The sequence below is a fragment of the Cervus elaphus genome, chromosome 16, assembly GCF_910594005.1.
Source record: "Cervus elaphus chromosome 16, mCerEla1.1, whole genome shotgun sequence".
NCBI classification, from domain to species: domain Eukaryota; kingdom Metazoa; phylum Chordata; class Mammalia; order Artiodactyla; family Cervidae; genus Cervus; species Cervus elaphus.
This window is the reverse complement of record NC_057830.1, coordinates 26,763,303-26,790,469: the sequence shown is the minus strand read 5'-3', so window position 1 is coordinate 26,790,469 and position 27,167 is coordinate 26,763,303. Positions and strand designations below refer to the sequence as shown.

Genomic DNA, 27,167 nt, shown 5'->3' with positions numbered 1-27,167 from the left:
AAGTGTTCCTATCCTGACTTAGATTTTTAGTAAGAAAACTAGTCTCATCCTCCCACAACATCCATGCATTGATAGCATTGAGCCTCTGATGAGGCCCCAGAACAGATGCACCAGTGTCTGCCCAGCTCTGTTATAAGAGCAGAGGCTTTTCCAGGTCACACATGACCCTTGACCTGACATATCTTGGATTGCAGGCACTGGGAAAACCCTGAGAAGTTCTTGGGCTCTGAGGGAAAGATATAGCTTTTCTAGAGCATGATGGGGTTCAGGGACCAATTGAGAGGAAGGAACCCCCTTATTTGAGTGATACTGCTGCCACAAAGTATGCAGTGGGGGGTCAAAAGCAGCCTGTGCTAATTTGCTTGAACTCAAAGTCAGGAAATCTAAAAGTCACATGGTCCTTTGGGGAGAGATGGTCTTATCACAGCCCTTCAAACTCCCTGAGAGGCTTCCTGCATCATGACCCTGTCTCGCCTTGCCTTCTTTCCAGCCCACCCTCCCCGACCAGGCCCTGGTCCCCCTCACTTAGCCATGTCCCAGGGCCTGTGTACCTGCTGCCCCCTCTGTGCAGAATGCCTCAATTATGTCCGCTCTACCCCAAGATCTCATCTGTGAGGCCTTCACGGCTGACCCCAGGATCACTGACAAGTGTTTCCCTCATGAAGCAGCCCATTATCAGCTTTATGAATCACAAAACTATACATGTAAGGCTTGCACTGTGCTACTGGGCTCCTTTCAGGAACGTCTAGGCACGTCATGAAAAGCAATCCGCACATTCAGGCTTCCTCTGTGCAGCTGACCAGAGAGAAATGACAGATAGGGCCTCTGCAATTTTCCAGTTAGCCCCTGGGTCCCTTGGCCAGGGGTCTCTGACAACCTCCGTGCTGGCCCTTTGCATAAAGCACTGCCTCTCTCTGCCTTCACAGGGGAGCTGAGCTGGATCCCATGCAGGGCCCTCTGCTATCTGACCCTTAGCCTGGGGTGGGCTACAAGGCCTCAAGAGCCATGAGCAACCCCCATTCTTTGCTGGGCGAGTCCATAGCAGGCCTCAGCCCTGGGATGCAAGCAGAGGTGGAATGGCTGCAGGCTGCATGGTCAGGGAGGCGGGGCTGAGGAGGATCCAGTGCCAAGGCAGGCAGAGAGAAGCAGGAGGTGTGGCTGGCACACAGGGCAGACAGTGCCCACTGGAGAATGTTCTAGCTGGAAGGACCTGAAGGTCACATGTTTAATGTTTTAACCTGGGAGTGGGTCCTGACTTGAGGCCTTGGGCAATTCCTCACCCTCCACCCTTACCTTCTCCTGGATAGGAAAAAGAGGGAGAAACTATGTTAGGTGCCTGTTGGCTACTTGGGTGCCCCTCTGATTGGTCATCCAACTCCTTTTCTAGGTGAGAAGGAAACTGAGAGCCCCTGAGGGTCAGGGCCTCAGCCCAGTCCAGGGTTGTGTCCAGGCCAGGCTGCAGACCTGCTGGGCAGTGACAGCGATAGTCAGTAGATGAGCAGGCCGCCCCTATTTCTCCCACCTGGGGGCTCAGCCTTCTCAGGGCTCTGCAGCATCGCTGACTCGCAGATGTGTGAGATCACAGTTCAGGTTCAGACTCATAGCTCTGGCTCTGGCTCATGTGGCCTGGCCATGGTTTTTCTCATTTGTGTCTCCGGTGAGCAAAGATTGTAGTGGACCCAGGGCAACTCAGTGAAGCTCCTGCCATATAAGGTGAGTCCAAGACGTACTCAGTGGATATTTGTGGAAAGCACCCCAAAGTGGGTTTTAATTCTGACACTAGAAAGAGTGATCTTTGCTACAACATGCCAGATATAAGCTTTTGGAGAGGAAATGTGACCTCACTCTTGGTGTGCTGGTTTGCTTTCCTGGTGTTGTCCTCAGACACACAATTTGTACAAGTTGTCTTTCCTAAGAGAAGCTAAACCAGGAAGTTTTGCAAGGGGGTCTTGCAGAATCCAGAGACTTCCCTGTTCTGTAAAAATTACAGTTCTCTTCACAGAAGCACAGAAATGTCAGAGTCCAAAAGGCCTCCCAGGGCCCCCGACCCACCATGACCACACAGGGACGCCTCCCTACCACCCTCTCCTCAGCATGCACAAATTTAGTACAACCCACCCTCCAGGACCGTTAAACAGAGCTGCCCCCAGGAGGAAGAGGGGCTGGGCATCACCAGGCAGGGCCTAAGACGTAGGCCTATGTCCACACCCTTCAGGACAGATGATAACTGTGTGGCTCTATCTTCCGGGGCTGGTTGTCAGGACCACTGTTTGGGACCCACTTCTTAACCTGAATTTTCCTCCTGCTTCCCTGCTTTGTAAGTGAATCTGCTGAAGAGAAAACGCTTAGTGAAACAGGCCCTGGCACATACCTCCTCCCAGGCCCACGCTTGCGTGTTTGGAGTGCTGCGGGTGGAGTCACTTGGCTGTTACTGGAGAAAGCCACGGTTCCACACCTCCCCGGTTAGACTTGGCCCAGCTTTTCCAATGTCTCCACACCCAGAGAGAAAATCTAAGCCTCTCCCTTTTGTTGGCCTATTCTGTATCCTCATCCAAACAGGAAGTATGGTTGGCCAAGAAGACCTGTCCCCAACAACGGAGGTGGGCTCACCCCAGCCACCTGGTCACCAACTTTCAGTGTCAGGAACTGCGTGGTGTAGTGCATCAATGGTGGGCCACGGTGGCTTATAGTCCTCAGCACAGAGGGAGCTGGTACCTAGCTAGAACCCTGTCTGAGCACTGAGCTGCTGCCTGACAAAGGAAGCCAGGAGGGTTGCCCCAGCCCCAAGATGCCCTGCTCTGGGAACTGCCCTCTGTCCCTCTGGCCAGGACAGGGTCCCGGCTGTCCTGGTGACCTTCACAGGCCAAGCTCTTGGCCACACACCCCTGGTCCACTACAGCCTCTCCTCCATCTTGTGGGCCAGCCCTGGCCCTCCAGCCCCCTGCCTACCCCCTGGCCCTCAGGGATACCCTAGAAGCCCCTTTGGTCCCCTGATATTCTCTGCAATTGTGCAGCACTGTTCTCAGGGTCTGGAGAGCTGAGGTTCTGTGGCCCACGTCAGAGCTTGAAGGCAAGCCAGTGGATCCAGCCCCCCTACCTCTGACCACTCCCATCCCAAGTGCCCTTGGTGTTCTCACCTGGAAAATGGGAATGACAGGGTCACCATGAAGGCTGGTGGAGGGCTGGGGCTGCTGGGGCTGCTGCAGACCCGTGGATGGCCCCTCGCTTCTCTCCTCTTGTCTGAGCCCCAGCAGTTCTGGAGATGGTCTCCAAGGAAGGAACCCTGAGCGGGGCAGACAGGTGTGTCTCAGGGTTACAGTGTGGCTGGCAGCCTGTGTCGGATGGCAGGGTGGCCCTGGGTGAGACGTGTGGCTGTGGGGAGCGTCAGTGTTGCTTGTTGGGTCTGTGCTGCCTGTTCTCCACCCACAGAACTCTGAGGTCCTGAGTTGCATGGAATAAACTGAGAGGGGGACATCTTAAACCCAGTGTCCATGCGGCCAGGGGTCATGAGATGGAGGAGAAGGGGGAGGTCTTGGGCAGAATAAGTGTTCCTATCACCCTCAGAGGCACCAGCTGTCTCAGGGCTCCTAGTACCAGGTGGCCGGAGCTGGCCTCACAGTGGTGGGGCCCACAGTGGGGATTATGAGCAGCAGAGCTGGGGAATATAGGCCTGTGTTCTGGCTGCTTAACAAAGTACCACAGACACTTACTCTCTCACAGTTCTGAAGGCCGCAAATCCAGGATCAAGGTGTTGGCAGGGCTGGTTTCTCCTGAGGCCTGTCGACTTAAAGAAAAATGTACAACTTAAGAGTTGAATTTAAGTTTTATTCAGGGTCTTACTGAGGACTGTAGCCCAGCAGACAGCCCTGAGAAACTGATTCTAAGGGTGGGGGGCGGCGGTGGGAGGAGCCAGGATATGAATGGATTTTTCTTGGCTAGGACATACATGTAGTCAGACGGCCATCTTAGTAAAAGATGACTGCTAATCATAAAGCACATATCTCAAGTTAACACTTTTGGTGTTTTTCTGTGCATGGGAGGATACAAGAATCTGGGGTCTTTGAAATTCTTTCTGAGATGTGTGTCTATCTTGGGGCCTGTTTCTCCAGCACACAGAATGTCTCCTCTTGTATTTTCATTCTGGCCACACTATCATGACTGCAGTGGTTGTGTCTAGACCTTATGTAACTGGATGATGAGTGACACTCTTCGTTCTTTTCTTGTCTACAGGCATCTCTCTTTGGCATATAGATAGCCATCTTCACATAGTCTTCCCCCTGAGCATGTCCATGTCCTAATCGCCTCTTCTTATAAGGACACCAGTTATGTTGGATTAAGTCCCACCCAAGTGACCTCATTTTACGTTAATCACCTCTTTAAAGGCCCTCTCTCCAATTACAGTCACATTCCAAGGTGCTGGGGGTTAGAACTGCAAACTGTGACTTTTGGGGGACACAATTCAGCACAAGCCCCTCCTTTCTGTCTCCTCACCCCCAACCAGTGCCTCTCTTTCTCCTTAAACTTGCAGAGTTTATATTAAACGTATCTCTAGCTTATTTTGTTCAGATTTTTATTATAGAAGTTTTGGACACACCGAAGTAGAAATAACGGCCAGCAAGCCCCGCCTCACCAGTCTGGAGGAACTTCAGCTTTGTGCTGTGTTCCTTACTCCACTTTACAGATGAGGAACCAGGCTTGGAGAGGAAAAGTGACTCATGCAGGGCCTCACGGCTGATGAGGGGCAGGGCAGGGGCCTGGGAGTTATCCCCTAACTTGCACTACTGCTAATGAGATGGGGAAACCTAATCAGATGACACTTCTGAGCCCCCATCCCAGCCTCACTGCCTGGCCAGTGCCCACTCCCACCCTCACTCCTGCCTGCCTCCCACTCACCTCCCAAGCCATTGCATCAGATGGGGCTGGGGTCCTAGACACAATTGATGTCACTATGGCCAGGGGGTAGGTGGCCAGAGCAGACCACACCAGCTCTCAAACTTCTGTTCATAGTGCAGAGGGGACATAGTCCTCGATGGGAGTGTGAGGTGGGGGGTGGGGGTGTTGGGGGTGCTGGTCAGTGAGTGACTGATTTGCTTTCTGTATGTTTTTTGGTTTTCTTCTTCTTTCACAAGCTGTTCTGGTGAACAATTGAGACAATCCAGATAAGAGAGGCAGATAAGAGTAACACTACCCCAAACAGCCAATAGGATCATGAGGGTGTGCTTCCTTCCAGTCTTTTTTTCATGCATGCATCCTTTTTGGTATAAACATCATATGCTACTGTATGTTATTTTGCTATTTGCTTGTTTCCCTTAGCTATAGAACTCAACACCTTTAATCTTCCAATATGTCACCTTGACATCTATCTCCCATGCATGATTTATGTACCTGTTCCTTAGTTTTAAATTGCATCAGATTTTTTTTTAAATTGCAAATATATGCTTACCATAAAAGGAATAAATACTTTTAAGAAAAAAGCAAAGTGATAGAAGAAAATGAAAACCTCTCTCCCACTGCTGCCTGCCACTCCCAATTCCTCTTGGCTCCAAGGACTTTGATGTGGTTCTCATAAATCTTTTTGAGAAACCTTACACAAAACAGCTTGTTTATACGTACAAGAAAACAAAACAAAAGTAGAAGTATTTTATAGTGTGTTCTTGTGACTTGTCTTAAAGATCTTTTGACCTCTCTGAACACACACCACATTATGTTTCATGACTTCCTGTTGTTTCTCTTCTCTTGCTGAAAAGACTCATCAGTGCCCTCCTTTGGGGGAAATTCAGGCAGCATCAGAGGAGACAGAGAGGGGAGTCCAGCCCCCTGACCCTGCTCCTCCACCCCAGGAGAGCGCTGTCACACGTGTTGGGTGGGCAACTGCAGGCACCATGCCCTGGGGCCCAAGGAAGGATAAGAGTGTGGAAGCAAGGGCCACCTGGCCGGATGCTGGGTGCAGACACTCGGGTCCTCGGCGTCTGGACTTTGGTGCAGAGCAGCCACCATTTCCTCCGGTGTGGGTTCCGGTTGTTATCTCTGCAGACACAGCAGGTTACGTCACTGACCTTTGTGGAGGGCCAAGTCATTCCAAGCACAGAGTTCCTCATCCCCTTGGAATTTCACTCTGTGTGATAGCAGGGCAGCTCCTGGGGGGCGAGGCTGAACGGGAGGCCGTGGCCAGCGTGGCTCCTGCTTGACTCCTTTCCGCACGTCCAGCTTTCTTGCCCCGCATGTGCGTTGCCTGTGTGTCACACAGCTGCCGCTCCACACGTGCTGGGAAGCTGACTGCAGCGGTTTGCCTCCAACAGTCTGAGCCCAGGAGAGGGTCCTCTAAGACCAGACGTGACAAGGAGAAGCAGGGCTGCAGCGGCTGTGGTGAGACCTTCAACTCCATCACCAAAAGGAGACACCACTGCAAGCTGTGTGGGGCGGTGAGTCCAGGTGGGAGGAGGCCAACTGTTGGGACCTCCATGTGCTTCATTCCTCCTCCCAATCTTCTTTCCATGCGCATAGACCCCCTGGATTCTGGACCCTCCGAGCAAGAAGGCAGGGCCTGGAGGCCCAAAGGGGTCCAGCCTTGGAGTCTCTGCCTGCTGGACAAGGCTCCTGATCCCCCTGGCTCATGGGCAAGCCCTTCCCCTCCACATGATGTCACATCTCTCTTGGTCATTGTGGCCCTTCCAGCCTCCTTCTGGACAGTCTTCTGTCCCTGGGTGGTAGGGTCACAGGTGCCCTTGTCTTGCAGGTCATCTGTGGGAAGTGCTCTGAGTTCAAGGCTGAGAATGGCAGGCAGAGCCGTGTCTGCAGAGAGTGTTTCCTGACCCAGCCAGTGGCCCACTTGAGCCCCAGCCTTGAGGAGCTCCTGGAGCCCAAGCAGAGCACAGAGGTGGGTGGGCTGGGTCTGGTGAGCCTTCCAGACACAAGGCCCCAGAAGCCTTGACAGATGGTGCTCCCAGAGCTGTTGGCTTCCCTGGGACCAGGACTGATGAGGCTCAGTTGGATCCATAGGCCACTGCAGGTGGCTAGCAACTGAATGCCGAATATCTCCTGTGTGCATGTTGGGCTTCATAGGATCTAGTCATGGTTGAGAGCTTGGGAATCATTTGCACCCTGCAGTTAGATGGTGCATTAGTCAGCTCAGGCTGTGTAACAAATACCACAGGCTGGGCAGCTTAAACAACAGAAACTTATTTCATCATAGTCCTTAAGGCTGGAATTCTGAAATCAAGGGATCAGCAAGCTGGTTTCAATTGAGGTCTCTCTCCTTGGTTTGTCAATGGACTTATTCTCTCTGCGTCTTCACATGGTCTTCTCTCTATGGGTATCCTAATCTCTACTTATGAGGACACTGGTCATATTGGATTGGAGCCCATACATATAACCTCATTTTAACTTAATTACCTCCTTAGAGGCCTCATCTCCAAACACAGTCTCACTGTGTGTATGTTGGGGGTGGGGGCAGCGGTGGTACTTAGGGCTTCAACATATGGGTTTAAGGGCAAACAGTTCAGCCCACAGCAGATGGGAACAAATTTCATCTTCACTCATGGTCATCCTCATTGAAGGCCTGGAGGCCCTGCTGAAGTGAGATGTTGCTCCCACCTTGACCCATCAGGGTGGCAAGGGCAGTGAGGACACCTGTTCCCTTCTCACCTCCTATTCTCTGGAGCTGGCTGCTGCCCTCCAGGCTCTCCTTGAAGGGCACTGTCCCTATTTGATGAGATAACAGGAGAGCTGGAAAAAAAGAGAATATGGCTTTCCAAAAAAGTGCATTTTCCATTCTCTCCACATAACATAGTCCGTGATTCTCAAGGCCAGCTGCACATTGGGATCTTCTGGGAAGCTATTTATAATGTTCATTTCCCTTCCCAAAGGTTCTAGGGAAGGTTACCCAGGTGGGCCAGGACTCTGGTTGGAGCCCCAGTTAGGGTCTCTCTGTATGTCTGAGAAGTTAAGTGCATCAGTGTATTAGAACTGAGCGTAGTATTATCTCGACAGAGGAGAGAGGGGTCCCTTGCACAGCTCCCTTGGCTTTCTCATCCATGCATTTTAAATACTGTGTCTGGGAGACTCGTGTCCCAGGTCCAAGCAGGAACCAGTTTTATCAGGTGTGTCTGAGGGATTTTCTGATGACCTAGGGGTTGTGTCCATGACTACTCTAAACACGTCAGAAGAGAGAGAAGGGTGTGTGTGATGTATGATGTATATGTGAATGAATGTGTATGTGTGTGTGTGGTGTGTGAGGCATGTGTGGGTATTGGGGGGTGGTATGGGTGTATGTGTGTGGTATATGTGTGGTGTTATGTGTGAGGGGTATACTTATGTGTGTGTGTGTACAGATAAATCACCAAAAGCCACCACATTCTGGTTTCCTGCAGTTCCAGTGTTTCCTACTCTGTCTTTATTTCTGTCTTTGACCTTTCTGTGGTCTCACTCCCTAGAGGGTCCAGCCCAACCCCAAGTGGCCTTGCAGTGACCCTGGGCAAAGTCAGGTGGGCCTAGGCCTGTCTTCCCCTCCTGCCTCTCTCCCCGCAGAGCCTTGGCCCTGATGCTGCCGCAGGAGGGTAGCTCTTACAAGTGCGACTCACTTGACTTGTCCTCTGCGTTCCCAGAAGCCAGTCGCTGCGGAGCCCCCACCCGGCCTGCTCTGCGGCCCCCTGCAGGTGTCAGATGGCGGCACAGCATGGAGCAAGGTGTGGGCCGCCATCTCTGAGTCGGACTCCCTGGAGTTGGTGCTGCGCCTCCACAGAGGCAGCCAGGTGTGTGCTCTGGCCACGGGGCCGCGCTGGGGGTGGGCGTTCACCCTGCCCCGGCAACCAGAACCTCAGGCCCGTGCCCATATGGGCCTGGGCCATGCTGCCTGGGACCAACTTCACTTGGAGGGTGGCTCACGTGACCCTAGGGCCTGTTTCCCCGACTGTCCAGAATCACCCTTCTGCTGCCCACTTGTGGGAGGTGGTATTTAGTGACGCCAGGACTCCAGAGGCTAGGGTGCTGACGCTCCTCTACTTTTCAGCAGGATGGCCAGCTGCTCCATGCCATCCCCCTCTCCGGCTGCAGGGTGAGTGTGCTGGACCCTGCAGAGAGACTGGATGCCAGGCACGTGTGGCAGCTGCAGCAGGCCCAGCAGTCTTTGTACCTAAGCGCCCCGTCTGCTGAGCTGCAGCAGCAGTGGCTGGAGGCTCTCAGCTCAGCAGCCCACGGGCGTTCATCCCAGGCCAGCCTGGGGGCCCAGCAGCCCCAGGCCCCAGCTGCCCCATGAGCTGAGTCTCTGCCATGTCTCCTAACTGTACAGCCGCCACGGCAGGGCCTATGCTCTTCTGAGAGGTGGTGTCAAGGCCACACCTGGGCATGAAGAGAACAGGCCACACAGCACTTGGCTCTGGAGCGTTCCTCCATGTCAGAGAGGAGAAAAATGAGGCCCAGACAAGGGCAGCCAACTGCCTAGGTCATCCAGCATGTCTCTCAAAGACCTGGGCTTCTGCCTGCAGGCCCAGTCGTGTGGCCCAGAGTAGGGCGTGGGGTGACTGTCAAGTAAACTCTGAGCGGGCCATGAGCAGTCACCTGTGCTGGAAGACAGAAGGAGCTCATGGGTGGTGCCCAGGGACACCTGGTGGATGTCTGCAGTCATGCCACCCCTCCCAATGATTGCCTACCATCTACACCACCTACATCCATGCGAGCTGAACCATAACTGGCCCCTGGACTCCACCTCTCTTCTCTTCCCTCTCCCAGCGACTGGGCACAGCATCGTGCTGCCTTGTAGTTTGCCACTCCATTTGGAGATGCCCAAGGGGGCGAGTGGTAGGTTCCTAAATAACCATGCTGCAAAACTACAGGGGGACCACACAGGCATTGTGTGGGGCCCCGAGATTTGTGCCTGCCTCCCCTGGTGGGTGGTGGACAGTGCTTATCTGCATAAATAAATAAATGCTGGCAGCCAACAGGTGGACATAGCCTTGGGGCAGGGTCTCCGCACAGTGGGCCTGCTGGTGGTTGGATGGAGAATGAGGGTAACAGGGGCACAGCCAGTCATCGGGGCCTGGATTTCCATACAGGCCTGCAGGGTGCAAGTCACACCCCTGTGGGTGCCCCAGGATGCGGCGGCATCAGATGGCGAGGCCTCAGACGAGGTGCCATGCCTGGACAACTGCTGCGTCCCTGCTCATGCTAGTGGGGTAGATAGGACCGTTTGCCCCTGGAGCAAGTGGAGCCAGGCTTAGCTACGGGATCGTGGGGTGCTGGGCACTCACAAAGTCAACAGGAAGGTCTATTTGGACCAGAGTTTGAGGGCCTTGGGAGAGAGCTGAGGGACTTAGGGAGTGATGACTGAGGGGTATCCAGTCCCTTGGGACCCCCCTCTCTCTAACATCCACAAGGTACCCTGCAGGGATGCCTGTCATTGCCCAGTTGTGGGCAGACTTGCAGGGCACCCACCTGGAGGCTGAGAGGGCCATCGTGAGAGCCAGAAATGGGATGACTGGTCGTGGGTGAGGTGGGGGTCGGGCTCCAGTGAGGAATGACAGGGCCGAGGTGAGGTGAGCAGAGTCCAAGTGAGGTGGTGGGGCACAGGTAAGGTACGCAGGGTCGGTGAGGTACAGGTGAGGTAGGAGGGAGCACAGGTGGAGACACAGGTGAGGCGGGCAGGGCACAGGTGAGCTTATGCATGAGTCAGCGCCATCCCCTGCACGCCCACCCTGTGATGCCTGGATGCTGCAGCAGCTGTATACCTCGGCCTCAATCCTGCATCTGTGACAGCCCACCCACCCTGCAGTGGGTGTTCTGACGCTGCTTGATAACCTGCCCACTGGGAAGGGGAGGCCAGGCCCTTCCAACTGTGCTCTTATTCAAGGAAACACAGCAAAGTCCTACCCAGGGAGCCAAGGCGGGTGTCAGAGGCAGTGAAGGGACCAGCCAGCCCCTCCCCACTGGTCCTGCCCCTTCTCCCTTGGAGCTCTGCTCTCTCTGCCTCATGCATTGACTGAGGGGGCCTAGTGGGGCCCCTTCTCAGGGTCAACTCTGTAATGCTCTCGTCTTACGTGAACTCCAGATGTTCCCACTTCACAGCTGAGAAAACTGAATCACAGAAAGGATGCTTCCAAGAGTCTCACAGCTCTAGATCAAGTGGACAGCCAGAATTGACCGACTGGACATGGTGCCACTCTGCCAGTCCGAGGGGTCAAGATTGGGCCCCCTAGTCAGGGTCCAGGGCTGCCACTGTGGGTTCTGCCACTGTGGCCAGTTCCCCAGTGAGCTCTTGGGCACCAGGGCAGGCCTGAGCCCTATCCCCTCCCACCCAACAGCTTGGGGAGCCTGGCATACAGGTATCCATGGTAATTTCAGGAGGGTCCTGTCCTCATTCAGCACGTTGAAAGGCTGGTGAGGTGGCCATTCTGTCCCTAGCAACTCGGGGTCCACCAGGACATCACAGTCCATCAGAGAGTGTCCTGGGGCCAACTGCAAGGGTGAAAGCAGGAGGTGTTCCATCAGCTGTGGCTGTAGCAGGACTGGGAAAAATGTCCTCGCTGTCCAGTTTGGACAGTGCTGGGCCCTGAGGATGCAGAGGAAAGGAAATTCCTGTTTGGAGTGGCTATTCCCATGGAGACACTGAGAAGAAAATGTGCAGCCAGGGAAGAGAGAAGCAGGGGGGTGGGTGGGGGTGGCAGGAGGTACCTGGAAGCCTCACTCCTGACCAGGACGTGCTGGGGGAGGGGTTACAGAGAGGGTGCCTAAGTTGAGGGCAGGGCCACCAAGGTCTGGAAGAGCCAGTGATACACAGTGAGGAGAAGGAGACTGGGGGAGACAAGGCCTGGTCATGGGGTCTCCATAGGGTCTTTTTTGGTGATGCTCCAGGAGGCGAGAGTGATGGGGCAGGCTTGGGGGTCTTCATAGATCCAGTTGGCTGCAATAGGGATGACCAGGGCAGAGATGGAGACAGGGCCAGGTATCTCAACACAGACCCCCGTGATGGGCACACCAGCAGTCATGGTGATATAGGGGCGCTTCTGCCAACTGTGCCCATGCAGGTATGGACCTATGTGGCCAGAGCTTCCAGCTCTTCAGGAGATGAAAGACACTTGAATGTTCTTATGAAACATCCCGATAAATGTTAATAACTATTATAGAGTTTGAAATCATGGGGTGGCTGGCCAGTGGGTGGCTCCAGAAGGCAAGGTTCCAGGGACCCCTCCGGCTAGGGGCATCTGGCCTGCCTTGAGCCCTCTGGATGCCCCAGTAAGGACTGTGAAAAGCAGGCTGCCTGCCTGAAGTCTCCACACCATATGTCTTGGTGACTTTGAGCCTGGGCTTCTTCCCACGCACACATTGCCAACATCTGTCCACCCTCATCTTGTCCCCATAGCCCAGGGCCTGCCCACACCACACTGCCCACCCACAGAGCAGGGAGGTGGATGCACACTGGCTTTTAGCTTCTCCTCTGTCCTTCCTTTCCAATCATCTCCTCCTCCCCAACTCCAACTCCCAACCCTGAAGGACAGGGGGCCATCCACCATCCTAAAGAATGCCAGTCAGGGCAGGAAAGGGGCTGAGGTCCCCAACAGTCACAGGAGTTAAAGGCCTGAGCTAAGAGTCTTCTGTGCCTCCAGGGGCTGCTGCCTGCTCAGTGTGGGGAGCATGCATCCCCACTACGGCCATGGGGGATGTTGGCTGTGTCCCTCACAGTTGTGGGAAGAGGAAGGCGCCCCCATACACAAGGGCCTGCTGCAGCCAGGCACCCAGCCCAGCCATTTGCTGAAAAGAATTATAACTCAGGAGTGTCTTAGTAGTAATGAAACAAAGACCCAGAGAGGAAAATACACTTGCCCAAGGTCACACAGTGAATCAGGGACCCAGCTGGGTCACTCATTCACTCTCTGTCCATTTCTTCATGCAGCAGGCACTGATGGCATACCTGTGTGCTGGGCACTAGGGTGCCAGCTACTCAGATTTCTGGGACTCAGGGATTGAATAATGCCCTGTAGCCTCTGACCCTCCCACATTTCCAGCCTCATTTTCTCCTGCCCTCCCTTGCTCCCCTGATGCTTCATCCTGACCCCAGATTACCAGGCTCCAGTCACTGAGTCTTCAGAACATACTAGTCTTCCTCCCATCTCAGGAAATTTGCACATGCTGTTCATCTGCCTGGGGGTTCTTCTTTCATGACTTTGCAAGAGTCTGCTCCATGAACCTCAGCAGAGCCCTTGCCCTAATCTCTCTACTTTTTGTTTGGGTCTTTGCCTTCTTGTTTAATCTCTGTCTCATCATCTAGAACAGAAGCTCCAAGGGCAGAATGAAGCACCTACGATAGCACCTGGCACAGAGTAAGTGCTCAGTTAATATCTGCCAACAGCATTAGTGAAAGTTCAGGGACTCTGCTCTTGTCATGCAGCCCCAGAGCACTTTGGGCCTGGAATCCTCTTTTAACAGATCTTCCCTAGTAGCTCAGATGGTAAAGCGTCTGCCTACAATGCGGGAGACCCGGGTTTGATCCCTGGATCAGGAAGATCCCCTGGAGAAGGAAATGGCAACCCACTGCAGTATTCTTGCCTGGAAAATCCCAAGGACGGAGGAGCCTGGTAGGCTGAAGTCCATGGGGTCATAAAGAGTCGGACATGACTGAGTGACTTCACTTCATTCACTTTAACAGATCAGGAAACAGAGACAGTGGCTGCCTGGGGTCATAAAGGCCCAGTGGCTCTCCTGCTCGCTCTGAGGTCCCCAGGTATCCGGGACATAGCCAGTTTCTCCTCAGACATCTGGTCCCATTGCAGAGAATAGCACATGAGACCCAGAGAGCTGCCACGCCCCCAGAAAATCAGCAGAGGGGCACTGGGACCCAAATGGGCCTGACTTACACCTGTGCCCGTCCCTCACTACCCTCCCAGGGGACAGTGGACCCCTGCACACATAGAGGTGGTAGGATCAGCCCCTGAAGCCCCGGCTGACACTCCCAGGCCTTGGGGGCTCTAATCCTCATCCCCTGGATGCTCACAGGGCCTTCCCACCTCCTGGGGTCTGACAGGGCCCTGGAATCCAAGCCCTTCTGAGCAGCTGGTCCAGGCGCTGGGCATCCAGGAAGGAGGGTGGGCTCACCTCCTCAAGAGCCACTGCAATGTGTCTGTAGACGAGATCTCTCTGAACGATCCTTCTGGAAGCCCAGCTGGCAACTGAGAGGGGCTGTTCTGTGGACCCCCATCGCCCATTCCTGTTAGTCACCTCCCCTTCCTCGTGGGATTCCCAGGGGGCTGTGGATGGTCCCAGAGAACTTCAGGTGGTCACAGGGGCTTCAGGTGGTCCTGAGGGGCTCCAGGTGTTTCTGAGGGCCCACGGTGGGTCTCTAGTTTGTCTTGGGGGGGGGGGCCCAGGTGGTCCTGAGGGGCTCCAGGTGTTTCTGAGGGCCCACGGTGGGTCTCTAGTTTGTCTTGGGGGGGCCCCAGGTGGTCCTGAGGGGCTCCAGGTGTTTCTGAGGGCCCACGGTGGGTCTCTAGTTTGTCTTGGGGGGGGGCCCCAGGTGGTCCTGAGGGGCTCCAGGTGTTTCTGAGGGCCCACGGTGGGTCTCTAGTTTGTCTCGGGGGGCCCCAGGGGGTCCCCAGGGACTCCAGATGGTCCCTGTGAGGCTCCAGTCTCCCCAGGGAGCTCAGGTATTCCTAAGTACTCCAAGTGATCTGAGGAGCTCCAGCTGGTCCCAAGGCAACCAGCTGTGACAAGAGGCCTGGCTGCTCCCTGGTCACATACCCTCCCACATCCACCCCTGCCCCCCAATTATAAGAGAGAAAACTGAGGGCCAGAGAGGTGGGCAGGACTAGGGCAAGTCATGGGGAGCAGCCAGGAACCCACCCCAGCAGGATGGCAAGTACCAGGTGGTGCCAAGGAGCAGAGCTGGTGGCTCAGGTGGGCCATCTGGCCCCAAGACCCTAGAAAGGGAAGGTGTGCAGGAGAAGGCCTCCATCTGGGCCCCCTATACCACAGGCTCACTGACCAGCTCTCCTGCTCCCTCTGCTGGGGTTGGTCCAAGTTGGCCATGTGACCCAAGACAGTCAGTCCCCCTTTGAGGGTGGAGGGGGGCCATCCTAGAAGGAGATGGGAGGGCCTCCCAGGGAGCCCAGACTAGGATAGGAGGAAAGAGGGGAAGAAACCCATCTCAGACTTCACCTGAAGCAGCAGCAAGAGAATAAAGTTCATCTTGAGTCCTATTTCTTCTATGGCCCTGCCCCACCTCACAGCACCCACAGACAGGGACCAGCCTGCATCCTTCAAAATGTCCTGCCTTGACCCTATATTCTCAACAGAATCCAGGCTGGCAGTATCCCTGAGAGGGACAAAACCCTCCCCTTTCCTGCCTGGGCCAGGCCTGCCCCTGGGGGCCCTGGTCATCAGCACTCCAGTTCTGCCTGCTGACAATGTGCATGCCACATCTCATGAATCTATCTTCATCTTGGAGTGCCCTTCCCTGTGCTCTGTCCAAACTCAGAGAGCAAATGACAGCCCCCCAGGACATCTGCCCCCAAGGGGCACTGGAAAACTGACACCAGAGCAGCCCCTCTCCAAGGAAAAATACTGGAGTAATTCCCAAAGCATCTCCACTTCCCAGAGGCAGGGCATGGCCATTCTCTGTGTGTGGTCCTAAGCCCAGAGCCCTCTAGCATTCCCTTCTTCCTCCCAAAACCTCAGAGGAAGGGGCCATTATCTTCACTCCATTCACAGAGGGGGACACTGTAGCTCAGCTGAGAGTCTTGTCCTAAGTGGGTTCCCAGTAGCTCACAGAGGAGGGGGGCATGTCTTAGGTGGGTCCCCACTGGCTCCCAGCAGGGGGCCTGTGTCTTATGTAACTTTCTCTCAGTAGCAGATCCTGCTACACAGATCGAATGCAAGGAGTTTATTTGGGAGGCAACCCAGAAAGAATAGTAGGGGAATGGAGAATGAGGCAGAAAAGGGAAGAAAGTGAACATAAGTTGGCTTCCTGAGTTGAATGGTGTCCCTCATCCCAAATCCATGTTCACCTGAAACCTCACAATGTGATTTTACCTGCAAGTATATTTTTCACAGATGAAGTTAGTTAAAATGAGGATCGAGTGGACCCTAAACCCAATGACTGGTGTCCTTATAAGGAGAGGACAGGACACACATGGAAGGCCTTGCGATGACGGAGGCAGACACTGGCATGTCGCAACTATACGCCAAGGACCAGCAAAGTTCACCCGGAGTGACCAGAAGCTCACTCTGGTGTGTGTGGCATCGAAGGATCCTTTCCTAGAGCTTCCAGAGTGTACACAGCCCTGACGATATCTTGATTTCAGACTACTGGCCTCCAGAACTTTGAAAGGATAAATTTCTGTTGTTTTAAGCCACTAAATTTGTACAACAGCTCTAGCAAACTAATACAGATTTTGTACCAGGAAGGGGAATGCTGCTATAATAGATATCTAAAAATGCAGCTACGGAATTGGGTAATGTGTAGATGCTGGAAGAGTTTTGAGGCACATGATAGAAAATGCCTAGATTTCCTTGAAGAGATTGTTGGTAGAGATATGGACAACAACGGTGATTCTGGTGAGACCGAGGTCAGAAGGAAGTGAGGACCCTTGGGCACATACCTGAAGAAAACCATAATTCTAAAAGATACACACTCAATGTTTATTGCAGCACTGTTTACAACAGCAAAGACATGGAAGCAATCTAAATGTCCACTGACAGATAAATGGACAAAGTAGATATGATAGCAGCTACATGGATAGACCTAGAGATATCACACTAAGTGAAATAAGCCAGACTGAAAAAACAAACATCATGATGTTGCTTATATGTGGAATCAAAAAACAAACAAAAAAGATACAAATGAACCCATACACAAAACAGAAATAAATGCACAAACATAGAAAACAAATTTATGGTTACCAAAGAGGAAAGTGGGACAGAAGAATATATTAGGAGTTTGGGATTAACATATACACACTATATATAAAAGAGATAACTGACGAGGACCTATTGTATAGAACAGAGAGCTATACTCAATATTTTGCAATAACCTATAAGGGGAAATGATCTGAAAAATATATATATGTATGTATAACTGAACAACTTTTCTGTACTGGTGTACAACATTGTAAATTTTTATTTCAATTAAAAAAAAAAGAAAAATGTCCAAAAAGGAAAAGAAAAGAAAGAAGTGAGGAAAATGTAGAGAAAGTTTCTATTGCCTCAGAGAATACATATATGGTCATGAACATAATTTTGATATAAGTATGAACATGAGAGGTGCTTCCAGTGAGATCTCAGATGGAAATGAAGAACTGGTTATTGGAAAAGCCATAAAGTAGCAGAAACTTGGCTGAATTATGTTCTAATGTTGAGTAGAAAGTAGAAATTATAAGGAATGAACTTGACTATTTAGCTGAGGAAATTTCCAAGTAAAATGTGGATGATATGGCCTGATTTCTCCTTGCTGTTTATAGTAAAATCTGAGAGGAAAGAAAGAAATGGGGGAAGGAACTGATAAGCAAAAAGGAATCAGCACTTGATGATTTGAGAAGTCCTCAGACAGTAAAGAATCTGCCTGATATATGAGAGCCCTAGTTTGATCCCTAGGTCGAGAAGATCCCCTGGGGGAGGAAATGGCTACCCACTCCAGTATCCTTGCCTGGAGAATCCCATGGATAGAGGAGCCTCTTGGGCTATAGTCCATGGGCTTGCAGAAAGTCAGACACAACTGAACGACTTTCAATTCACTTCACTTCAGTTTGTTAAATTTAGGAAATTTACTGTTCAGAAAGTGTGGTCTAAAGAGAGCACCAAAGGTGTTGTGGGAGAACCTACTGCTGAAGAGATTAGGTACGTGACTTGTAGGTCTACTCCACCATCTCAGGGGAATGAAGGAACAGAGATGGGTTATTCAGGAAAAATCTGTGGAGCCTCTTATCTGATGGTGTGGCTGCCTGTGAATTATACAGAAGACCAACAAGGTTTTTGAGACTGTTACATCAATTACATCTACCAGTCTAGATTGAGAGGCCCAGGGATGGAATGAAGTGAAGAAAGAATGGCTTGGAGGGCAGAGCTATGAAGGCAGAGGCAGAGAAAAGAGAAGGTGGGGCTACAGCTGCTACCAAAGTCACAGAAAGTAGGGCCACCATCATGTACCCAGAGCATCAAGCCACAAAGGGTTATTTACAGGCCTTGAAATCTACTGGAACTTGCACGGCTGGGCTTCTGACTCACACTGGACCAGTGGCTCCTTTGTTCCTTCCTTTTTCTCCCTCTAGGATTGATTTAAGACTTTGGGAGATGTTGGGATGGGGTACATGTATTTTTTTTTTTGGAGGTACATGTATTTTGTACATGGGGGATCAAAGTGACTTTTGAGGGGGTCAGAAGGCAGATGATGGGTTAAATAGTGTCCTCCACTAAAATTCATGTCCACTTGGAATGTCAGAATGTGACATTATTTGGAAGTAAGGTCTTTGCAGATGTAACTAGTTAAGATGAGGTCCATCCAGTCACTGGTGCCCTTATAAAAAGAGGGAAAGAACACATAGAGACGTGATAGTGGGGGCAGACTGCAGTGGTACACCTACAAGCCAAGGCACACGAAGGATTCATCTGTTGTTTTAAGCTTCCGGATTTGTGGTACTTCCTTGTAGTGGCCCCAGGACACTGATACACAGAGTCTATTAGCAAGCAACTGAGGTCTGGAGCAACTGAAGCTTGGCTGCAGGGGAAGCCTGTGTGCCAGTCACCCCATTCCTCCCAGCAGAGACCCCAGGACAACTTTGGGGTTTTTAAATCTCCCGCAGTGAGATGAGATGAAGTGCTTGCAATGGGAACGTGTGAGCCATCTCAGTACAATGGTGTTAAGAGGACCTGAGTAGGGTTTGGGCTCATGTGAGGCAATTTTGATGAGGGTTCAAGAAAGCAGAGCTGGATTGGACGCTGTTAGGAAGTGGGACTTGTTCTATGCCTGAGTATCAATAAATTTTACTGGGAAGTGTGAGGAATGAAAGGAAGCAAAAGCTGTGGCTGGTAACAAAGCAGCGGTCACTTATATCACCAGGATGGGGACAGTTAGTTATGTTTCTATCCTGGTGATATATGCTGTTGTCTGTCTCACAGAGTGACCTTGTCTGATGCTGATGTTCTGTGACAGTTTCTGTTCATCAGGACAGCCCCAGCATTCTCATAGTGCAGAACCATCACCTCTGAGCTAACCCGCCTGTGGGGCTGGGGGCTGGGAGCTGGGAGCACACAGCACCACGCAGGGCCACAGAAGGAAGCACCCCTGTTTCTCAGGAAGCAGAGGGAGAGGGGGACTGTGGCGAGAACCTTTACCATGGTTTCCACAGGAAGGAAAGAGTGAGCAGGCTTTACTCCCGGGCCCTGGGAACCCAAGAGATCACAGAGGCTGGCAGCATGGGGCACAGAGTCAGGTAGGAGCTGGTATTTAATGACTGAATTGAATAAAATAGGGAGTCAAGGAAGAGCTGAGCAGGGACCTTTTAACTAATCACACTGTGAGTCCGGTTTGAGAGGTGGTGGCCATCAGCAAGGCAAGGCAGGGCCTGTGCACCGACCCAGTCCTCTGAAGGCTGAAGGAGCATGTTCCCCACCGAGGATCACCGTGTTCTGTCCACACGTTGTCTCTGCCCAGGGGCCCCAGTGAGCACAGAGATAGAAAAACATTTAGCCCATGCAATACCCTCGGGGATCTTGGCCTTCACCAAACAGGCTGGCCTCAGCCTCCCCTGGCCTTCCTTGAGCCTCTCAGAGGAGCTGAAAACAAGGTGGTTTCCAGGAGGGCTGGGACCATGGCGGGTACAGGGGACAGGGGAGGAAAGTGTATAGTAATATGCATGATTCACATGAGCTTGGACCCACCTGGGCTGAGCTGGGCCTCAACGGGAAGGAAAACTAGAGGGCACCATCCCTGGGACTCCACAAGTGGGTATATGAGAGATGACCTTGTCTCTGGGTATGGTCTCTGCCCGCCTGCCCTCAGATAGCATCTTTACAGCCCAAGGCCAGATGAATAAAGTGTACATTCCCCTTGAAGAGTTCAGAAAATGTGGACAAACATAAAAAACATAGACATTACTCATATTTCCTATCAGCACTTAACACCATGTCCTCCAGCCCTCCTGTGTTTGCATCTGCTTGTGCATGTTTTATCAGAACTCAGATTACACCCACACTTAGGGTCTGAATTTGATCCTAGTTCTCTAATATGGAGTGGCCACTAGTGTGCAGGTGCCCATCAGATACTCAAGAGAAGCCTGGCCTAGTGCTTGTGCTCCCATGGTGGCCCTCAGATTTGCTGAAGGTGAGGTCTGTCTCCTCTCCTTGAACCTGAGTTCCTAGGCTGCTTGATAAACAGAATACAGTGGAAGTGACATTCCAGGTTAAGGCCTGGATAAACAGGCAGTTTCCACTCCCTGTCTTCAGGAATGCTTGCTCCTAGAAGACAGCACCATGTCATGAGGAAGCTCAAGCAGCCCTGTGGAGAGGTGATGATGCCCTGGGATGAGCCCTCTCCAGTGGAGTCTCACTGTGGAGCAGAGCCAAGGTGCTGAGCCCTGCGTGGACTGCAGATTTATGATCAGAAATGACTGTTGCTGTTATAAACAGTATCTGTGGTTATGCAGTCACAGGTTCCCAAAACCCTGGTCCATCGAGTGACTCTGCCTGACACAGCTCTCTGTCCAGGGATGAATGCATGGTCCAGCCCACCTCTGGGATGAGGTGCTGGGATGCTGAAAGAGTTGCTCCCCTGCTCTGGGATCCTTAGCCTCAAGGGCATCCCTCAAAACTTTAAAAACTGCCAACAGCTATCTCTTCTGGGTTGATATTGGGTTTCTATTCCTTGAAGATGACTAATGCAGCTACTTAGCAAACATGTGACTCACAGGCCTGAGCCTCAGTTTCTCACTTGTAAAATGGGGACAGCAAAGAGCTCATGATGATTACTGGAAAAGTGCAGATGTCAGCACAGAGTGGGGAGGTGAGTAGGTACGCAGGCCGCAGGGCTCAGAACAGCCCCTTCCTGCTCTCTGCTGATCCAACCTTTCTACTGGCCCTGACTATGGGGCTCGCATGTCGAGCACACTTGGACTTGCAATGTTCCTTTGGCCCTGGTATGAGCAGCGTTAACATGCCCATCTCGGGGAAACTGAGAGGCAGAGAGAGCCAGGATGTCAGGCCCCAGAGGCTGGGCCTTGAGGATGAGCTGTGTTGCTATGGACAGATCCTTCCCCCAGGCCTCAGATTTCCCATCTGTGAAGTGGGAGTGCTCCAAGCACCTGTTCCATGCAAGTCTCTCCAATCTATTCATTTGGATGGTCTTGGCCAGCCTTCCAGGCCTCGTGAAAGACCACTCCCTAGGAGGCCCAGGAAGTACCTTCCCCCAAGGTGTGTGCCAGGCCACCAGCCTGGGCCTCAGTGCCCCTGAGCCACAGCCTCAGTAGATGTGGCTTGGGAGAGGTGGGGAGGAGACAGGAGCCCAGAGACAGGGCAGAGCTTACCCAAAGTCGACCAGCAGGGTGCAGAAGTAGGACTTAACACCTGCAAGGGGCTGATGAGGGCCAAGAGGTCACAGGGTCTGTGTTAGGCAGGGGGAAGCCCGCAAGGAGCATGGGGAGGCAGGCTCTCATACCTCTCCTGGGACTGGGGACTCGGGCTCCCGCTGGCTGTGCAGGTATATGGCCTCAAAGAAGCTTAACTAGCTCAAAACCACCAACCCTCTGGATTACCCTGGACTCACCAATGCACATTTTACCCCAGGCTTACCTAGGAAAAACTTCCGTCTGTGAAAACACACCGCTTCCCCCTCACAGAGCCTATGAGTGAGCCCTCAGACCACAGTAATGAGGCATCATTCGAACGGGCAAATGGCCACAGATGGGATAATTCCACCTCCCTGAGTCTCAGCTTCCCCATCTGTAAATGAGGGGCCAGTCCATATCTTTTCTGACAGGTAGAATTTAGAACTGTCCAGTGAATGCGTGTAATCAGTTACATGTATTCCACCTTTAAAATATTTATTAGTTTCCTGTTTTCTGAAGAGAGAATAGATTCATGCCTATTGCAAAAAATTCAGACAACACAGAAAAGCGCCAAGAGGCAGGAGAAAATGAGCCACAGTCTGGCCACCCAGAGGTGAAGGAGGAACCCCGGAAGTAGCCCATCAGGCTTTGTCCCTCCTGGGCACCCTGTGTCCTGGCTCCCAAGTGGGCCTGGCATTCGGGGGGGGCTGGTCCCCTCAGTTCTGTGGCTCCATCATCTGCTTTTGACCCCCTGGGAAAGCACACAGCCCATAGGCCTGCTTCCTCCCAGCTGCCTTGCTTCACATCTCCAAGCCATCACCTGTGAACCTGTGGGTGATGGCTCAGATGTCGCCAGGGGTGACTCACCTTTCTCCCTCCTGAAAGTCAAGGAATGCCTCACTTGTGCAGACTCAGGGCCAGGGAAGACAACCCAGCAGTCAGAGCCCTGATGGGGAGTGGGCTCTGGGCAGGCGTTCCCTACAGAAGAGGACCAGCTCTGGCCTGCCTTTGGAGCAGTCGGAGGTCTAGTACATGTGGAGGATGCCAAACAGCCTGGCAGAAAATATTTTGGGGAGAATTCTTCTCTCCCCAGATACCCAGCTCATTGGAGCTACAAGTTTAGATTACTTTTTAAAATAATTGCTCTTAATTTAAAAATGTAATTTTTAAAAAAAGAGGCAAAGCCCATGAGTGCTTAGTTACTTTGCTCATTCGGGTCCAACTCTCTGTGGCCCCATGGACTGTACCCCGCTAGGCTCCTCTGTGCATGGGATTTTCTAGGCAAGAATACTGGAGTGGGTTGTCAATTCCTACTTCAGGGGATCTTCCTGACCCAGGGATAGAACCTGCAGTTCTCACGTCTCCTGCATTGGCAGGCGGGTTCTTTACCATGAGTGCCACCTGGGAAGCCCTTAAGCCCATGAGACCACTCTGCTTCCCTGACTCTTATTTTGGGATGGAATTTTCTAGCCTCAGTCCATTATGAGAAGTTTTTAAGATAAAAATGTTATTTTTATACTGAGTGAGAGAAAAAATGGAGAATATTTAAAGAAAAACAAAAAGCATTTTACATTTCCAAAGTTATTATACAATTTGTGGAAAACAAACACACACAAAATGACCACCCCCTGGGGTACCATGGCCTATGGATGCTGTCAGGAGAATCAGGTTGAGGGAGGCTCTCTGGGACAGGCAACACTCCAGCTAAGTCTTGAGGGAAGAGGAGATGCCCAGACGAGATCTTCAGCATCCCCTCAAAATCTCTGGTAGCATGTGTGTAAGCCCATTTTACAGAACAGAATATTGAGACCCAGAGCTTCCAGAACCTTCCCCTTTCACCAGTCTCCCTGGTTCCTTCCTGCCAGTTCATTTATTCAACAAATGTTTGTCTGGGCATACTCTGTGCTCCCTGATGCCAATGAAGATGGGGAAGAGGTTAATGCGGTGGGGGCTGGACCCCAAAATGCAGAGAGGCCAAGGCTTGGGTCAGCTGCTTAAGAGCCTCTGGTGGCTTTTTCTTGCCTCTTTGCCAGCTGCCCACATGCTGCCTTCAGCAGAGGAGTCATATGTCTTATCTGCTTCATAGAACTTGGGGTCATGCAGCACAGAACAGCTTTGCCTGGGAAGGGCATCAAGGAGGGCTCCCTTAAGGAGGTGGCCAAGGCCTGAGGGCCTGGGGACACCAGCCTGGCATAGCACAGGCACTGCTCCCCACTCTGGGCCAGGTCTTGGAGAGGTGGGGGGAAGGTAGAGTTGGCCCAGCTTTCAGATGATGGTCCATCCCTGATCATGTCACAGTCTCCCTGCCCTTGGGAGGGTGGCAGGATCTTTTCTATCCCTTAGATGAGACTTTTAAGGCTCAAGCATCAGGTGTCTGTCAGAACCATATCCCTGACATGAATGGAGCAGGGGGCGAGGTGGCAGCTCAAGCAGTCTGAGTCTGTGGTGAGCTACTGCCTCAGTTTCCCTCCCTACCCATGGTAGGTGTTGCTGGTGTCCCAAGAGCATGCCATTCCAAGAAGCCCCAGAAAAGGTGGATGGGGTCTAGATTGAGTTCATACTGGTCGAGAATCCACTGCCTCTCACTGCTCCTGAAGATGTCTTTGACACAAGTGGGTGTTCTGAGGCATAACAAAATGTATGGTTTCTTGTACAGAAGTCTCAGGCCACTCCCAGTTCCCTAACAGTACAAATGGAGGCCAGCACCACATGCTTGAATACCCAGAACATGTAACTGTGCCACAGATGGCCAAGAAAACATGTTGTCTCCCTCCTGACATGTTATAGGCTGTTATGGGCTGAACTATGTCCTTGTCAAAATTTGAGTGATTGAGATTTAACCCTGAGTACCTCAGAACATGACCTTATTTTGAAACACGGTTTTTATAGAAGCAATCAAGTTAAAACAAGGTCGTTAGGGTGGCCCTATTCCAATAGAACTGGCATCCCTCTAAAAAGGGGAAATTTGTACACAGAGACAGACATGCGCAAAGGGACAGAACAACTGTGTAAAAACTGGAATGATGCTGCCACAGCCAAGGAATTATCTGAGGAGAAGTGTGGGAGAGGTGTGGAAAAGACCACTTCTAGTGCCTTCACGGGGAGCACAGCCCTGCCAGCACCTTCACCTCAGACTTCTGGCCTCCAGAACCCTGAGATTACACACTTCCGGGGTCCTAAGGTACCCAGTCAGTGGTACCTTGTTACAGCAGCCCCGGGAAGCATATACATTCTAAATAACCAGGCCCTGGGCCAGCGTGTGGCAGTGCAGGGCAGCCCGCAGGCAGCTCCTACCAGCTCTATCCTGTGATTCCAAAGGCCACAGCAGACCTCCCCTCCCAACCCTGCTAATGCATCTTCAGACAGCTGTCCTGGGTACAGTGTGCACAAAAGATCAGAGCCAACGAGAAGGCCACAAGACCCCAGAGGGGGGCATGGGGCCATCTGTAGGGAATTCTGGGGCCCCATGTCCCTGAGGGCTTCCCTTTGGGGCTCAAGGGAAGACACAACATGTGATTCAGCTGGTAAAGAATCTGCCTGCAATGCGGGAGACCTGGGGTCGGTCCCTGGGTTGGGAAGGTCCCCTGGAGAAGGGAAAGGTTATGCACTCCAGTATTCTGGCCTGGAAAATACCATGGACTGTATAGTCCATGGGCTTGCAAAGAGTCAGACATACCCACCTCTGGGGTCTTGTGGCCTTCTCGTTGGCTCTGATCTTTTGTGCACAACACTGTACCCAGGACAGCTGTCTGAAGATGCATTAGCAGGGCTGGGAGGGGAGGTCTGGTGTGGCCCTTGAAATCACTGTCACATGTGCCTGAGTGTGGTCTGGAGGGGGCAGATCACAGTAGGCCCTGCAGACACCCCTGGATTCTCAATGTGGCAGATGGGACATACATGCTTGGTTCATATAAAGGGAAATGAAGAAAGTCATTATGTGTGACCCACAAATCTGAAGTGGGAATTAGATATTATGGGGAGAAACACCCCTGGCTCGGGAAAGAGGAGGGCCCTTATGTATTACACTGAACATGAGTGTCTACCAGACTAAGAAAGCAAATGCAGGGAGGGGCTGGCCTGCTGGGACCCTGCCCCATTGTCCCACAAGACACCAACCTCTTTGCTGCTACCTGCCAGGCACTCCAGAGCCAGTTCTATCCACCTGGGCCATCTCAGAGACTTCCAGGGGTGGCCACACTGAACTTCTGGTTGTACCTTGAGCTTCCAAAGAATTAAGATCATAAGGCCTTTTCATCAGCTGTTCTGTCACTGACTGTCTTATGGTGGCTCTCTGGATTCATCTTGGTATTTACTCCTAGTCTAATGGTGGATCCCTGGGTCTGTCTTGGTTTGCACTCCTGATCTAACGGTGGATCCTGTGTCTGTTTTGCTCTCCATTGCTTAGTTCAGTGTTGGGTCCCGGATCTATCTGGGTCTAATGCAGGTTCCTGTGTCTACCTGGGTCTCCATTCCTAGTCAAATGGGGCATTCCTGGATATGTCTTAGCCTGCACTCCTAATCTAATGGTGGATTCCTGCATTTGTCTGTATTTGTGGATCCCTGTATTTGTCTGATGGAGAAGGAAATGGCAGCCCACTCCAGTACTCTTGCCTGGAGAATCCTGTGGGTGGAGGAGCCTGGTGGGCTGCTGTCCATAGGGTCACACAGAGTCGGACACGACTGAGGCGACTTAGCATGCATGCATGCATTGGAGAAGAAAATGGCAACCCACTCCAGTATTCTTGCCTGGAGAATTCCAGGGACAGAGGAGCCTGGTGGGCTGCCGTCTATGGGGCTGCATGGAGTCGGACACGACTGAAGCGACTTAGCAGCAGCAGCAGCAGTATTTGTCTGGTGTCTGTATTTGTCTCCACTACTTAGTAACGGAGGATTCCGAGGTCTAAAGGTGGACCCCTGGATCTACCATGGTCTCCACTACCTAGTCTAAAGGAAGATCCCTGTGTCTATCATGGTCTGTAATGCTACCCTAATGTTGGATCCAGGTGTCTATCTTGTTCTCCTCTATGTATTTAAGGGTGTGCTCAGACACTCCAGTCGTGTCCAACTCTTTGTGATTCCGTGGACTGCAGGCACCAGGCTCCTCTCTCCATGGGGATTCTCCATGGAAGAATACTGTAGTGGGTTGCCATGCCCTCCTACGGAGGATCTTCCCAACCCAGGGATCGAACCTAGGTCTTCCACATTGCAGGCAGATTCTATACCAACTGAGCCACCTGGGAAGCCCAAGAATACTGCAGTAGGTAGCTTATCCCTTCTCCAGGGGATCTTTCTGGCCCAGGAATCGAACCAGGGTCTCCTGCACTGCAGGTGGATTTTTTACTAGCTGAGCCACCAGGGAAGCCCTACTTTAAGGGCGGATCCCTGGATTTACCTTGGTCTGCACTCCTAGTCTAAAGGATGGATCTGTATGTCTATCTTGGTCACCACTACGTAGTCTAATGTTGGATAAACTTAGTGATCCACCATTAAACTAGCAGTGCAGACCAAGACAGACCCAGAATCTTCCACACACCTTCCCCCAGCTCTGCAGGACTGGTCACCAGCGGCTGCCTTGGGAAGACCCCGCCGTGGACTCGGTAATCTTAGAGCTTCCTCAGCATTTCCTGGGCCTGGGCGGGGTGCAGCGCC

At 52.2% G+C, this 27,167-nt stretch overlaps 1 protein-coding gene and 1 long non-coding RNA gene across 7 annotated transcripts in view; one reads left to right on the top strand and one right to left on the bottom strand.

The window, feature by feature from the left end:
• The window catches only part of FGD3 (FYVE, RhoGEF and PH domain containing 3), a 61,903-nt gene extending 51,968 nt beyond the window's left edge, over positions 1-9,935 (top strand). For 4 of the 5 annotated variants that reach the window (XM_043927427.1, XM_043927425.1, XM_043927426.1 and 1 more), the window contains 4 exons: positions 6,300-6,422; positions 6,737-6,877; positions 8,604-8,750; positions 9,008-9,935. In XM_043927427.1, the coding sequence (XP_043783362.1) occupies positions 6,300-6,422; positions 6,737-6,877; positions 8,604-8,750; positions 9,008-9,253 (657 nt within the window). In that variant the 3' untranslated portion in view covers positions 9,254-9,935. The remainder of the gene's footprint in view (positions 1-6,299; positions 6,423-6,736; positions 6,878-8,603; positions 8,751-9,007) is intronic. The other variant, XM_043927429.1, reaches the window with a different exon arrangement.
• The window catches only part of LOC122709996, a 31,390-nt gene that overhangs the window by 2,942 nt on the left and 1,281 nt on the right, over positions 1-27,167 (bottom strand). Inside the window, exons 2-4 of one of the 2 annotated variants that reach the window (XR_006345794.1) lie at positions 3,711-3,784; positions 3,138-3,283; positions 2,199-2,327 (exon numbers count right to left, since the gene is read on the bottom strand). This is a non-coding gene — a long non-coding RNA (uncharacterized LOC122709996). Of the gene's footprint in view, positions 1-2,198; positions 2,328-3,137; positions 3,284-3,710; positions 3,785-27,167 lie in introns of those variants that run through there. The other variant, XR_006345795.1, reaches the window with a different exon arrangement.